Raw genomic sequence first — 15,638 nt, 5'->3', positions numbered from 1 at the left:
AAATATCAAAAATGTCCAGCGTCTGTATGGATTATCGTGTGCTTTCATTTCAAAGTCACGTTTCCTACGGATTTGTTGGAAATAAATGTGCCATGCCAATATTTTTTTTGAACAAGGTCAATGCTGATTTTATCAATTCAGTGAATTGTTTGTATCTTGAATTTTTCACGCTTTTTAAAAAGAAACATTTTGCTAATATTTGTTGATGATGTTAAAATTTTGTTTAGTATGTGCCCCATCAAATTATCCATCTCATGTAGGAACAAGATTAACAGGAGAAGAATGCGACTTGTATTTTAAAGGATTGAAGGAAAATGATTTGCTAAACCACCGATTTTTTATCACAGGATACATTGGACAACCGTCTGTCCTGAGCAGCATTGGAAAATATCTTTTAAATTGCAGAGAAGAGGCGAAACAGTTTTTTTATGTTTGTGATCCAGTGATGGGAGACAATAACTCGTTTTACGTCAGTCAGGATCTCGTTGAAATATACAAATCCTCCATCCTTCGACACGCTGATTTGTGTCTTCCGAATATTTTTGAATTCGAGTGTGTTTTCGTTATTGATAATGTTGATATTCTTTTTTGGATTTAGATGTCTTTCAGGTGTTCCAATTCATGGAAAATCGGACGTCAAACGTGGCTTTCAGGAACTGCATGCAAAATATAATATTCCAATCATTATTTTAAAGAGCGTTAAATTGGATAAAAATGGAAAAAGAGTTGGAAGGTCATATTTTGATCCTCCAACTCCTTCTCCTTCTCCCAGGCCAGCAGGTGCTGACAAAATGTTGCTTCGTCCTTCTCATTCCCCATCTGCACGTGCAATGATGACAGATACAATGACACTATTTCTGAGCATTGCTTATGAAAATGATGAGTTATGTTCATCATCTGAAGAGAAAAGCTCGTCTGATTCTTCTTCTTCTTGTGATGATCCGAAAAAGGCAGAAGTTTCAAATGAAGTGTATTCTGTGACGTTTCCTTACTTTGATTACGATTTTGGAGGAACAGGTGATACCTTTGCGGCTCTAATAACTGCTCATTTAATCAAAGGGCTGAAGAAGATTGAGGGTGAGAAAGCAAAAGAAGCAGATGAAGGAAAATCAGAAGAGGAAGAAGAGAAGCAAAAAGAAAAGTCTGCAAAAAGAATGATAATGCCAAAGGAATTGGTTAAGAGAGCTTGTGAAATAGCTGTATGTTATTATTAGAAAATTAATAGTTTATCTCCTTTTATTCATTTTTTTCAATTTTCTTTTATTATTTTTTTAATATTTTTGTGAAATGAAAAAACTAGCTTACGTCTTTGCATAAGATCATCGCCTTGACTTATCATGAAGATTCTATTGAACTTAATCTTCTTGAATCTTCGGACACGATTAAAAGTTTGCTTATTCGTTTTATCAGAAATTTTTATTCAAATAACATATTTTATTTATTTGTTTATGTTTATGTTTATTTTATTATTTAATTTATTTATTTCAGGCGAAGAAATTCTCTTCCATTTGGCTGATGAGACCTTCGACGAAGTTGATGAGTGATGTTTACAACATTCCATTCGCTTTCTTATGACTCTATTTACTCTATTTACAAATTAATATTTTTTTTTTTCCCCTTTTCTTTAGTGTTGATAGGAGAACCTCTTATTTTGATATTTCATGATTTGTATTTAATATGCCGTTGGCAATTGATGAGCAATTCACATTGATTTTTGATTATTTTTTTGTAAATATTCATGAAAGAAAAGAAAAAGAAAACTGTATTTGGATTCTGTTTTCACTTTCTATTTTTTTTTTCCTTTCAAGTTTGAAATGGTTGTCAAAATACTTTTCAAATGAGCATCACACCGTTTGAAACAAAATTTCGTAATTATCATCTGATAATGGCACAATTTTTTTAGAATTTTATTTGGAAATCATAATCATTTCAAAATAAAAGAATCTATTTCGAAAAATTGAAGTCTAACTTATAATTTTGATAATTATCAACAAAAATTAATGATTTCATTGAAATGAAAAAATTAAACATTTCAGTTTTCTTCAAAAACGACAAGTTTGTTTCATAAACAGAATAATGCAATTGGTGCTTTTAGTATCAATTTAAAAAAAAATTAATAGCTTCACAACTTTTTCGATGAAAAATTCACATAACTTTGAATCTTTCAAAAAGACCCAAAATTCGAATGTTTCGTTTGATTCAAAGATACAACGCAAGCTGTTTTTGCTTTTAATCTTAACCAGTTTAATAATTGCTCTTGATGCCATTTCGCAAATGTCAGGATCTGAGGCGATGAAAAAATTTCGTACAAAAATAAAGTTGATCATCAGTCCCATGTTCTTAATATAGTCATGCTCTTCTTAAATCGCGCTTCATTTACATATCTATTTCAATAAATAAACTCATAATGATCTATTAAAACAAGAACGATGATCCAAAAGAAGATCGATATCCAAGTTCTTCAGATCACATAAATATTTCCCTCCAATCAAGTTACACTTGCAATCGAGCAAAATAATGCTAAACAAACTCTTTTGAACATGATTAGCAAATTAAAAATGTTAATGTGGAACACAAAAAATTTGAAAAAAAACAATTACAAACGATTATTCAGAGAGAAATTCCATATGAAACAACAGTCGCAAAAGAATGATAATAACATGATGTTCTCTCAACCTTTGCAAGTGCAAAAATCCAAAGCTGATAAATAGTTGTGGCTGATTTGAGGTAACAATTACAAATATACCAAATATTGAATTTGCTCAATCATGGAAGGATAGCATCATTCGGAGAAAGAATAAATTGCAAAAGAAATGAAATTCATCAGCGTGAATGTTGTGTTTGGACTTTTTTGTATTCTCTATGGCAAATGCAGCTGACAATAATTATTGTTTCAAAGAATTATAGTTACACTATTTCTCGAAGATTTCAAGCGGAATCACATTAATTTGATTTAATGAATAAATTGCTCATGTTTGGATCCATATTGCAGATGCTCTCTTTCTTCTCTTTTCGGAGGAAAGCTATACATATTGCTGATGGAGAATAATGGCCAAGGAGACTCTTTTCAAGGTCTTTTTATTTTATTTGTCTTTAATAAAATAAAGCTTTTTTTTCTTTGATCAGTCAAGCTTTGTAGCATTTGAAAAATGAATTAAAAAATCTGAAAAATCCAAAATATATCCCGAATCTCCCATTTGTTTGTTTCTGAGTGAATCCAATATTTTTATTGTGATTGCATTTTTATTTTCTAAAATTGTCAATTCAATGATTATATCATCTACATTTTCTGTGAACCTGCTATTATTTGAAGTTGCTTTTGTTCCTGGATCTTTGTTTGATCTTGAAAACCTACCAATTTTTTAGAAATTCTAAATTTTGTCTTTCGTGAGAGTCAAAAAGTTGCAAAACTTGAAGCAATTAAAAATTATTGTGTTTTCACCATTTTTTGCCAAAAATAGTATTCATTCGTTTGAAAATGAGGGATATTGGCTCAATTCAAAAATTTTCGAAAGAAAACGACAAGAGGAGTTCATACTCGAAGTTTGTTTTCAAAATGTTGAATCAATTAATTATGGAAAACATATAAGGGATGATGTGCGTCTGTAGTCGATTTTTTGCGAAGAATTCATGCTCAGAAATTGAGTCACATCTTCTTTTCAAAATATGAAAATTGATGAAAGATCATCACCATAGCATTTCAACATTTTTTTTTTCAGATCAATCGAATAACCGTTTTCCAGATTCTTCTTCCTTTCTTTTCCGCTTTTCGGATCCATTTACGAAATAATCGTTCAAAATGAGCGGAATTGCGAACATTGCATCGTCTCGTGGAATTTCCTCAAACAAAATGTATGCTGTGTATTTTTTTCTTAAACAATCTCGCAGCTTCATCAATTTCTGTGCTCTCTTCTTTTCTCTTCTTACAATATAATCTTCGTTCAATGTGAAATGCGACTTTCATCAACAATCATCAAAAGGAGCATCAATAATTCGAATATAAACACTTTATCATCAACATTTCATGATACGTCCAAAGCCTTCGATTTCGAAAAGTATCCAAATACTCTGAAAGGCTCTGAATTGACTGAAGTTTTCAATTCTTCATTGGAAGTCAGAAAGGCTGATCATGAAGAAATATGCGAATCAAATCAAGAACGGAATAAATCATATATTTGTGATGTAAGTAACCTTCCTCTAAGAGATTTGCAAGATAGCCGTAATTCAGTGTGCAACATAGAGACTTTTCCAAGTGAAAATTCCGCGAAGTTGTTAAGGGAGCAAATACAAAAAGAAGAAATTATATCCTTAAGTTCCTTATCAAATAAAATTGAAGTTGGCGCCATATCGACCGTTCAACCGAAGCAGCTGCAAATAGTTGAGCCTTTAAAATCAGTGCCTTACATCCAAATGGCTGATGATCATCAATGTTCAAATCAAAACGTTTTGCTTGAACAACAGAATTTTCTCGATCAATCGGAAAGAAATATTGAAGTTGATAGTTTTTTAATTCGGAATGAACAAATAGTTACCAGAGAAACAAATAATGAGGCACATATATCGCATTTTCCAGTTTTTCGGGATCTTTTTCAACAGAGCTCGAAATATTCATCACAAAAAAATATTGATACGGAAAAGGACATGTTGAAAAAAACGACGAGCAAAAAAAATGAAGTTATTGATCAACAATTGATCCAAAGTGAAGAATATCCTGATCATAATGTTTACAGTAAAATAATAAACACTTCAAATAAAAATTGTTCACTTATGGGTTCTCTACAGGAATTATCTTTAAGAAAGACGCCTCCTTTACATGTGGAAACATACGGCTGCTATTACTCTGAGATCGATGCCGCGTTGCTTCGAACCACAAAAACATCAGCAATTGAAGATAAATTATTTAAATCTGAGAATAAGGCGAATGCTTGGAAAGAAATGAATAATAAAAAGGAAAATACAATCGGTATTGTTCCGAAATACGCATCATCTTCAATAGAAATATGCGATTTATCGCATCCTGAAGTCATTGAAGCAGATTATGGAAAACTGATTAGTGATGTCAAAATGGAGATACCACAGTCTTCAGAATCAGCGGAAAGCCTGCAGTTGTCTTTTGAAGAGCATTCCGAACATTTAAAATCAAGAAAGTCACCAGGAGCATCATTGTTTAACTTGATTAATATTTCGCCTTCATATTTTCGTTCTCCAAGCGACGATCCGACTGAGCCATCTTCGCCTGATGGATTTAACAAGTTTCTCGAGTTCAACAAGATGAATACAACTGATGGCTCTTCTCTTTTCACTGGCTTATGTTCTCCTCCCCCTTTGTCTTTTCTGACACAGAATCTGGGATCTGTTTTTAGTCAACTTGAACAAAGTCACAAAATCGAAGTTGAAGAGTCAACAGTTTCGTCGCTTGACGCAAACATAAAAACAGAGGAAAAGCAGACAACTGATACTTTACAGACGATTCAAACAGAAAAGAAAGAATGCGATCAAGCCTGCCCAATAAAGCAAATAGCAGACATATCCATGGAGAAGCGGAAAGACAGAAATACAAAAAAACCTGAATTTTCAGAAAGCAACCAGACCACAAAAAAAGTGCATCAGATCTCCCAAACACCTACATTGAGCAGACACTTGACTGACAAAACAGAAGAAAGAACAATTTTGCATGACCAAGCTTATCACCGGCATTCATTTCCAGTTTTGCCATCTCATCCAGCTGCTTCTAATTCAGTTTCGCCAAAAGATATTTCTTCAAAGGATGTTCCGGTCAAAAACCCAAGCGCAGTTACACAAGTACTTCCGACTTTTCATCCTTCTGTTCTTCTTCCTCTTTCGTCTTCTCAACATCCTTCTCAACATCTCCCTCTTCCATTGCCACCTGCACCTTTTCGCCAAACATCTTCTTCTTCTTCTTCTTCTTCTTCTTCTTCTTCTTCTTCTTCTTCTTCTTCTTCTTCTAATCACAATCAGACTTGTTCTCCCCTCAAATCATCCAACTTTATTCCTCCTCAATCGTCTTGTGTCAAAAGCTATCCATTGCAGATTCGTATGCCATCCAGCACCGAAAGAAGTTCTTCTGCTTGTTCCATTTCTCAGAGACTGCGTGTTCAAAGAGAGCCAACTGCTTCATCCGACGCTCGCATCCCTGCCATACGTCCTCAGCTTCAGTCAAATTCTTCTTCTTCTGTTTCATTCCCTTCTTCATATCCTTCTTCAAATCCTTCTTCAAATCCTTCTTCAAATCCTTCTTTAAACTATTCGAATTCCTCTGCCCCTTTGCCATCAGTCAGATCGGGCTCTGCTTTCTCTGCTTTGTTTCCTCCACAAGTCAGGCCTCTTTCAGCTGCGTCTGCCACATTATCGAACAAATCAGCCTCGGATTCTGTTTCACTGTCTGATTCCCCTTACACCACGGATTGCTTGTTCCGCCCACCATCCCATGCAATCACATCAGAATTTGCTTCATCTCCCCCTCTTTTTCTGTCTCCCTCGCTTGGAAAGCACACAAAAGCCGATGTTCTCTTCACTTCAACCAGCGGGGTATCATTCTGTGTCGATTATGCGCTTTCGCCAGATCATCGTTTTATCGTCCCCTCTTTCCATTTCTCTGGCAAAAGCAGCAGATTTGGCTGTGGCCGCAGCGCCTCCCTTGCGCAGATCGAAGAATATGCGCCTGATGTCTATCAGTCGCTGAATGCGCAGTTCCGCTCTTTGCTTGAACCAATCGACTTATCAAATTCTCATCCATTTGTGGCTGCACTGGTGACTGTTGCACTGTGCTGCTTTAAGGAGCTGCCTCGCACTGTGTTTTGTGGGCCAGCAAGAGAGAAAGAAGAAAATTTGACGTTTAAAGCAGTTGACGTGGCGTTTGATAGATTTGCTTTTGTGAAAGAAAAAGAAAAAGAAGGAGAGGGAGAATGTGAAGGAGAAATCAATGGAGAGCGAAAAAATTATAGTGCTGCCGGAAAAACTGGCAGTATGTTGCATTGTATTTCTCCGAATGCAGCGAATGATTGTGATTCACATCTGAAGAAGCAGCAAATGCTGTTTCAGCCAAATTTGTCTGAAACTTTTTTGAAGCCTCTTTTGCTAAAAACATCGCCTGCTTTGTCTTCGGCGTTCTTGCCGTTTGCTTCATCGCCTTCGTCATCATCATCATCATCATCTTCTTCTTCTTCTTCTTCTTCTTCAGCTTCTCCATCTTCATTGTTTATATCTTCTGCTTCTTCCTCGATCTCTTCATCATCAAACCAATTCTCAAATTCTCATGCACCAGTGGATTCATATTCCATTGAAAACAACAGAAATAACCTCATTCAACCAGCAGAACCAGCTCTGCCGTACTATTCTTCTGACAATTCCCTCAAAAAATCTCCTCCGCTCTTCAACTCCACTCCTGCTCGTGTTGTTCTCAAGCCCAAACTTTCAAAACATCCACATTTTTCTTCTTCTTCTTATTTTGCTCCTCCGATTCTGCAAACAAGATATCGTCCTTCAAAAGCGCGAATATCTTCGCCATCTTCTTCTGTTTCTTCTTCTTCTTCTGCTGCTGCTTCAAAATGTGAAGAGCAAAACACAAAAAACACAAATAACAGCCCGTCCACACCCAATTCGAATGTTTCTGATTCAAATTCTGTTCAATCAAATTCATTTCATTCGCAATCTGTGCAATTAACAAGACCTTCTTCGATATTTCTGTATCGCGCATGTTCTCCACACACAATTCTCCCAGCCATTCCTACAGAAAATATCACTTGTAATTCTGCTTCTGCTTCTGCTCCTGCTTCTGCTCCTGCTTCTGCTCCTGCTTCTGCTCCTGCTTCTGCTCCTGCTTCTGTTCCTGCTTCTGCTTCTTCTCACTCAACCTCCAAAGAAGATTCGAAAGGTGCTCATTCTCTGAATTCTTCTTCTTCTTCTTCTTCAACTTCTTCAACTTCTTCAACTTCTTCAACTTCTTCAACTTCTTCAACTTCTTCAACTTCTTCAACTCTTCCTCAATCACAAATATCGGCCCTTCCGGTTTCTTCTCTTCCTTCGCTGTTTTCTCTGCCAAATCCCGAAAAAGCAACCACATTCATCCACCCTGTCAAACAAGAGCCTTCTGCCAGCCAAAGAAAAGAGTTCGTTTCCTCTCAAATTACTCGCTCTTCCTCTCTTCCGCTGCCTCAGCACACTTCTCATTCACTTTCACTCTCATTTTCGCATTCATTGCCGTTGCCATTGTCATTGTCATTGCCTCTGCCTCCTCTTCCGCCGTCACACACGCTGCCCCCACCTTCACACAACCCGCTCCTTCGCTCGGCGCCTCTTCCGCCTCCTCCTCTGAAAGTGCTTTCCTCAACGTCATTTCCATCTTCATTGGCACGTTCATTTCCATCTTCATTTGCATCTTCATTGTCTTCATCATCATCGTCTTTGCCATTGCCCTTATCATTGCCTTCAATTTCTGAGCATCCACAAATGGCTGGCTGCCGGAATGAGACGAACACACAACCCATTATTGCTCATTTAGCAGAAGACAGCCGCACTTTTGCCGGCAAGCAAAACTCAGAAAATTATGTTGGTTCTTTATCTTCTTTATCTTTTGCTCCTGTTCAGAGTTGTCCTCGTGAGTGCTCCTCTGTTTCACAGGGATTTGAGAGGCGCCCGGCTGCATATTCTCGGAACAACACACCTTTTCTGTGGAGACCGCCGCGTCTTCAGACAGAGCAATCCAGCAGCAGCGTCTCGGAGCATTAGAATGTGTGGCTTTAAATAGCAGTATTTGTATTATTATTATTATTTTATTGAATTTTTAATCAGAAAGATAATTGTTGTAATTATTGACATATTTATTATTTGTTATTGTTTATTAAATTTTTATTTCTTTTTTCAATTGTCTCTTCTATTAGCTATGCATCTTGCTGTATGTTTATGACTTTTATTATTTTCTGTATTATTTGAAAAATACAATAAATTTTGATTGGACACCTCTTTGCTATTAATATATGTATGCGTGATGGTTGTGAAAATTTTCTTGATTGTTCATTCATTTTATTTATTTGTTTGTTTATTTTATGAATTGGAAAAGGTTATTTACAATAATTGCAATTTCTCATTGTTTAGAGATGCTAAGAGTTTTGTTGCATCCATAATTATTTATTCTCCGATTGGTTTGCTGTTTTTATGTACAATTGAATTAATTATCGAGTTGTTTGCATTTCGCGTAATGAAACTTTTTATTGCAAACTGTTATTAATTCACTTTCTGTGTGTTATGATTATGCGCAAAAATTCTATTTATGAACAAGTGTTTGTTTTGCTGTTTGATTGCAAGCATATTTTAATTTACTCGAAAATATTCTTTGATCAAGTTATCTTATTAAAGAGAATAATCATTTTTCACATCTAAATTCTTTTCGACTTCGATAAAACGATGTTATAACAGTTATAATTTTGTTTGAATAAAAATGCAATCACAAAACATAAGACATTTTCTCTTTAACTGTTGCGACTTCATCATAATTTTGTTTGAAAATTATTATATCTTCAAAATGAATTAAACAATTGAGGTTTTATAAAAAAATTATCAGCTTTTGCGTTTTTTCGAAAAAAAAAGGAAAGAAAGCTTCAAAAAAAATCAGTTATTGAGGCAAATAACAGTTTCAGAAAAAACATTTTGACAAGATTTTCGATGTTTTTATTTGCGAATTTTTGGAAATAAATCGTTTTTTCTTTCATATGGGGCAAAATATTTAGCTTCAGACATTTTCATAGAAAAATTATGCACTTTTTATTGACTTTTTTATTCCAAAAAACACAATAAAAATGGATTTATTTTATGAAATACGTTTGAGGAAGCAAAACATTATGTTATTATTGCAATGATGTTTATTTTCAGATATGAAAATTATATTCATTTTGAAATCTGAGAAAGCGAAATAAAGTTATGAGCGAAACAATTTTTTCAAGCTTTGTGCATAAAAAGCTTGAAAGTCCATATTTTCCCCCATATGTTTAATTTATTTTTTTCAATCTCGAATGTTTAATCTGACAATAAAATAATAAATGGCAAAATTTTTTTTGAAAAGTTCCACGACTTTAATTTTGTCCCACAAAAGATCACAAATGATCAGATAATGTTGATCATTCCGTTTCCATAACAAAAGGAAAATAATCTGATATTGATTTTTTTTGACTCTTATCAACAATTATTAAGTTGCAATTAGACAGATTTCAAATATCACTTTCACTGTTAAATTCAAATTGTGTTGATTAATATTCTTTTTCTTTTTGTTTGAGACAAACCAAAAAAACAATTGTATTTTTGTTTTTCATTTCATATGTTCGATAATTCTTTCTGAGTTTTTGCTTATTTACTAGCTTTAAATAATTTCACATATAGGAATACGAATAAATTAAATATTGCTTGAATTGGAGATTTTTTTCCGACAAGTTTCAAAACGGGAAATATTCATAGAAACAGTTCTCATTGCAATTGAAACAATTCAAAAAGTTGTTTTCAAGGAGCAATCATCATGTTATAATATATAACGAAGAATAACATTAAAATTCACAAAAAAATTGACTTTTAACAAAATTTTAAAAGAAAATAGTTTCTCACATATGAATCAAACATTGAAATATATCTTTCGTAGCTTTTGATTTTTCATTTGCTTTTTTATTCATCCTTTTCTTCTCATTTCAGCTCATCGGTTTAAGAAACCCTACTCCATCAATTTCCATCGCTCGAATACTGCGAAAATTCAATGTTGATTGATCTTTCTGATCCGAATGTGGGTGTTGTGCTTGTACCTCCGGTTGAACTGCCGGCAGACGTGGTGGGGTATCTGAAAAAGCTTCTTGTGGCCGGGGCAGCGCAGCAGTCGTCTCTTCGCTCAGCACCTTCTTCTTCTTCTTCTTCCTCGTCTTCTTCAACAGGAGCAGCACGCCGATCAACTTCGCCATTCCGGAGGCGGAGAAGCGAAGAGAAGAAGGCAGCAGGAGATGATCAGCCATCATCAGCGCCTGCGATTGATCCTTCGGATGCGTCTGTGGCGGCAGCGTCATACACATCGGCAGGAGCGATGGATGACATCGAGAGGCGGCTGGGGTGTATGGGCGGCACATGTCGCTGTCGCTGCAGCTGCTACTGTCGCAGCCGGATATGTTGCAGCGCGACTGGCGGCGACGTATGGGGATGCTGCTTGCGTCTGAATTGTCGTACTTTTGGTTATGCATTCAGTTCCGCTGGTGGTACAACTTCCGTCGCTTGCAGAGTCTGTGAGCACGAAGTCGGGGAGCAAGCGGATCTTTGATGCGGAGAATGTGAATGCTTTCCCGTCGATCTACGATCTGTTAGATCCATCTCTGCTGCCATCGGCGATAGCGCGGCTGGTGTCGCGATCGCCGCAGTCGAGGCGTGTGGTGGCGAAGCTGAACGAAGAGGTGATGGGGCGAGGGGTTGCAGTGTGTGAAATGGGGAAGAGCTGAAGAACAAGAAGGAAGATCTGGATAGGACGAAGGCGAATGCTGCGCAGACGCTTAGCAAGACGGGCAGGAAGTACGTGGGGCATGTGGAGGAGATGGCGGTGGAGAAGAAGGGGCTGGGTCGGCAGATTCTGGAGCTGAAGGAGCAGCATGAGGAGGCGAAACCGGAGATGGAGAAACAGTATTCGGAGATCTTCATGCTTATGCAAAAATATTCGACAACGGGTGGATATTGAAGTGGACGAGCGGGCTGGCAGAGCAGCTGCAGGAGAAGGGCAAGATCATCTGGATGAGTCTGATGATAATTCTGGAGCTGAGCGAGGAGCACAACCCAAAGGTGAAGGAAGTGAAGGAGCTGCATGAGCAGCTGGTGGCTACGAAGGAGAATGTGGAGTTGACTGATGTGGGTATTGAGAATGATAAGAAGAAGCAGAAATGTCAGTGTGGGTTGGTGGGTGGGGACAGCGAGATGCAGCTAACGGTTTCGGAGGCTCCGTATGCCATGCCTTCTTTGTTGGTTTCTGCGTGTGGTGGGATGGTTCCATTTTTCTGTTTCGTTGATTCTTCAGTCGCGTCTGTTTGAAAAGTGCCAGAAGAAATTAACAGCGGTCATCAAGGATGGCAACGCTGTAATGTTTGGGCAAGACCCAAGCGGGAAAGGTGTCGTTGTGAAAGTGCGAAATGGGGCGATTGTTCTGGGAGATACATACAACGGTGGTGGAGGAGGTGGTGGAAGTGAGGGGAGGAGATCTGGGTTCAGCCAGAGTTCGAAGAAGAACTATGCTGGGGAAAATGGTGGTGGTGGTGGAGTGTATGCAAAAGAGTAATAGAAGATGAATAAGATGGAGAAGAAAACGAAGATACTTATGGTGCTGTTTTAAGCGAAGGAGCAGTGATTAGCTAGAAGAAATCTCTATTCAAGAAGGTGATTGATAAACAGCAAATGATTCTTGTGCATAAAAGAAGCAGGGTTAGAAGAAAATAACGTCGTAATTTGAAGAGACAGTGCAGCGGCTGGTTGGGCATTCGAAGGGAAGGCGTGGCAGAGGAAAATTGATTATGTGAGTTATCTTTATCGATGGGATTGATGGGAAATGTCACTCCAATGGGAACGGTCTCCGGATCGTTGGGGCAAATGACGTACGAAACGGTGCGTGCGCTTCGGATGTTGCCATATATTTGTTGTCTGTACCGATTCAGTGAAGTCAACAGCAGCTAAATACAGGACTGAAACAGAAACTGGTGTGAACACTGTCGACGATCCAAGGAATATTTAGAGAAAAGATATTGGCAGATTTGATCGATGACAGAGCTGGGTGGGAAGGTGTGGTACTTCCAAGGCAGGCCCATGGATATTTTGTGCATATATGTGACTGGGGGAAGAAACACTCGGAGAAATAGAAGAAAGAGGCGGTGCTTTTAGCGATGATTTGAGTAGTGGAACTGTTCCGAAAAAATTTTGCAGAGGTGTGGTTACTGAGAAGTTTGTGACGCAGGAGTCTTTAGGAAGCGAGCTGCCTTTCTTCCTGTTCTTTGACATGGTGCTTGAAAGTGCAGCAGAGAAGAAGATCAAAATGTTTTTTGGGGAGTTTGAGAAGATATTGTCAAAGATGGGAGTGGTAAATGTTTCTGCGTTTCTTGGATTGATGCTGAACTTCAGAGGAATAAGCAGCGAAGCCGAAAGAGGCGATGAAAATTCAGTCAGATGCCATATGCGGTGGCAATCCACAGATTTCATCGTCTTCAGCAACATCATCTTCATTTGGTGTGGCTTTTTGATGCAATGCGAACGATGAAGTTGAGTCTCTTCTGTGCGCGCGCTATGCACAGACTCCATTAGCGCTGTCCTTGAGAATCATCTTTGACGCGTGATGGCTGTTTTGATGCTATCTGCCTTATTAAGTGTCTGTGCTGTGGGCGTTTAAGGAATGCAACTTCATCAAGCTGTAATAGCGGAAGCCAGACGTGTGCGATGCTGCATTCCGACGAGAACCTCTGTCCCTTCTGAGATAAGCACTGTTGAGAAGGCAGTGAGTCTGCACTTTGCACTGCTGTTGATGGCTCTGAATAGCTGGGTGCTGGTGATTTCGGTGGCATCAACAGGAGCAGTGACAGTGATGGAGGTGGGGTAGAAACGGTAGATGGAGTTTATGCAGTCGGCGGTGCGGAAGAAAGAAGGGCTGCGGCCGCTATTGTGGATGATTGGACTGGCTGCGGAGCTGGTAGGGCTGCAGCTGGAAAGAACGAAATAGAATGGGTGATCAGTATTGGGCAGCTGTTGTGGGAATGGCAAATAGTGGTTTTGTTTCAGAACACAATAACATTGCGCTGGAAGGGAGAAGGAGCCAATTTCTTGTCATACTTGATCATTATCTTCTTCTAAAACTTTTTCAGTATAGCACGAGAAGGCTTCAAGTGAGAAAGAGATCGCTATTAACAACACGCTGCTGTTCTTTAAGTGTGTATTATATGCAATCGACCCTTAGATTTCCCTGATGACATTTACATCTGCGCTGTCATCATTATCCTCTTTTTCATTTTTGTATTTGTATTTGTAATTCCATTCGATTTCTTCGCTTCCGCTTCCGCTTCTTCTTCTGTCAATTTGAGATGTTTCATGTCATTTTCATTTGATAATTCTGTTTTCAAATCAAATTGCGTAATTATCTCCCAAAAAAGCTTTGCTTCTCTGAACGGGGGAATTTTATTTTGACGACTGTTTATTCTTTGAATAACTTGAAGAAGAAGAAGAAGAAGAAGAAGAAGAAGATAAAGAATGAGAAGGAGAAAAGAGTGCAAAATGGGAAGAGGCTTTATCAAAATTCCTTTTTCATTATTTGAAAGAAAAGCTCCCAACATATATTGTTCCCGAAGTTGAGCTGCCAATCGAAATGATGCAACCATCTGGCAGCTTCACTCCATCTGCAGATACTCCATTATAAACAACACTTCCACAATCACCAATCTCAAAGACATCTGTTGTTGATTCGATGTGTTCAAGCTTCATATTTGTCATCGAAATCTCAACTCCATTCAGCAGAAATGAATACTTCTTGAATGAAAGCATTGATATTGAGCAGTTGTCAACATGAAGAATCCCCTTTCCAATGCTCAGCAAGGTTGAATTGAAAACAACAAGTTGATTGATGTTTGACTCTCCAACAGAAGAGAAGTCAACAAATGAAAGAGAAAGCTGGCCACTTGCTTCATGAATAATTGAACTGCCTGAATATGAAAATGACTGGTCAAAGTTGAATTTCACACTCTCAATCCGAACTTTCTCTGATGTTGTGATAAGATTTCCCTCATGGATATTTATTGTTGAGTTCAGATGCAACAAAGCAGTTGAGGGAGATTCAAGTGAGCGGATGATCACATCATGCACATCACATTCCCCATTGATGATCGTCTCCTCTAAAACCAATAGCTGCGAATAACGTGACGGAATGATGTGTTGAACTCCAACATTCAATGATTGACAAGGCATGCCGAACTCTCCACATTGCTTGCTGTCTCCGTGGTTACCTGTTGCTGAAGAAACAAATATCGTCTCACTCTGGTATTTCACAACCCTCAGCAGAAGATCCTCTTCCCCAACAAACGAGTCTGTAGTGACACCCCATATTGCAAGATCCTTCACAAATGGTGTTCTGAAATCTGTCACAAATTTGTCAAGCTCAAAAAAAGAAAGCTTTAATAAATAATTAAACTTAAAGAAAAAATAAGCTGCAAACCATCAATTTTTGATATAATTTTTGCTCACACCAACTTGAACGAGCTATACTCGCTTCCAAGAAATGTTATCATTCATTTTGAGTGTGGAAAAATACTGATTCAATTAAAACTTAAATAATTATCAGTGTTATTGTTAATAATGAATAAGAATCGAAATACACCATATACAATTCACAATGCAGCAATTGCATTAAAGTTCAAGCTAATATAACTCTTTTTCATTGAGAAACTGATATTTTTATTTTGATCAATAAATTTAATATATAATTTTTTGGATCATACATTTTCTTTTCATAATGAAGTTTGCGATAAAATGATAAACATTATTGCGAATTTTTTCATTTTTTCAAGAGAATAATGGTAACGGAATGATAACAAATTAACTGCCATGGGTCAAATTTTTGATCTGATGTCACCTTTCAAAAT

At 37.4% G+C, this 15,638-nt stretch overlaps 6 protein-coding genes across 6 annotated transcripts; 5 read left to right on the top strand and 1 right to left on the bottom strand.

The window, feature by feature from the left end:
* Window positions 1–11: 11 nt before the first annotated feature.
* On the top strand, window positions 12–1,567 carry MONOS_4544 (pyridoxine kinase; the record flags this gene model as incomplete). The annotated part of the gene is made up of 5 exons (XM_067874626.1): window positions 12–147; window positions 228–552; window positions 599–1,199; window positions 1,301–1,388; window positions 1,489–1,567. The coding sequence occupies 5 exons, from the start codon at window positions 12–14 to the stop codon at window positions 1,542–1,544; spliced, it is 1,206 nt and encodes a 401-aa protein (XP_067729829.1). The 3' UTR covers window positions 1,545–1,567.
* A 2,384-nt stretch (window positions 1,568–3,951) lies between these two features.
* On the top strand, window positions 3,952–9,471 carry MONOS_4543 (uncharacterized protein; the record flags this gene model as incomplete). The annotated part of the gene is made up of 1 exon (XM_067874625.1): window positions 3,952–9,471. One exon carries the CDS (start codon window positions 3,952–3,954, stop codon window positions 8,746–8,748), a length of 4,797 nt encoding a protein of 1,598 aa, XP_067729828.1. The 3' UTR covers window positions 8,749–9,471.
* A 1,285-nt stretch (window positions 9,472–10,756) lies between these two features.
* Window positions 10,757–12,304, top strand: MONOS_4542 (uncharacterized protein; the record flags this gene model as incomplete). Its single annotated transcript, XM_067874624.1, has 4 exons — window positions 10,757–11,102; window positions 11,233–11,456; window positions 11,716–11,994; window positions 12,047–12,304. 4 exons carry the CDS (start codon window positions 10,757–10,759, stop codon window positions 12,302–12,304), a joined length of 1,107 nt encoding a protein of 368 aa, XP_067729827.1.
* A 711-nt stretch (window positions 12,305–13,015) lies between these two features.
* On the top strand, window positions 13,016–13,273 carry MONOS_4541 (uncharacterized protein; the record flags this gene model as incomplete). Its single annotated transcript, XM_067874623.1, has 1 exon — window positions 13,016–13,273. One exon carries the CDS (start codon window positions 13,016–13,018, stop codon window positions 13,271–13,273), a length of 258 nt encoding a protein of 85 aa, XP_067729826.1.
* Window positions 13,274–13,405: 132 nt separating this feature from the next.
* Window positions 13,406–13,609, top strand: MONOS_4540 (uncharacterized protein; the record flags this gene model as incomplete). Its single annotated transcript, XM_067874622.1, has 1 exon — window positions 13,406–13,609. The coding sequence occupies one exon, from the start codon at window positions 13,406–13,408 to the stop codon at window positions 13,607–13,609; it is 204 nt and encodes a 67-aa protein (XP_067729825.1).
* A 701-nt stretch (window positions 13,610–14,310) lies between these two features.
* MONOS_4539 (uncharacterized protein) lies at window positions 14,311–15,284 on the bottom strand (the record flags this gene model as incomplete). The annotated part of the gene is made up of 2 exons (XM_067874620.1): window positions 14,311–15,168; window positions 15,243–15,284. 2 exons carry the CDS (start codon window positions 15,282–15,284, stop codon window positions 14,311–14,313), a joined length of 900 nt encoding a protein of 299 aa, XP_067729824.1.
* Between the last annotated feature and the right edge of the window lie 354 nt (window positions 15,285–15,638).

The sequence above is a fragment of the Monocercomonoides exilis genome, assembly GCF_001643675.1.
Source record: "Monocercomonoides exilis strain PA203 chromosome Unknown scaffold15-1837935, whole genome shotgun sequence".
Taxonomy (NCBI): Eukaryota; Preaxostyla; order Oxymonadida; family Polymastigidae; genus Monocercomonoides; species Monocercomonoides exilis.
Note: the sequence above shows the minus strand (reverse complement) of the source record. Positions and strands in the feature narration are given on the sequence as shown.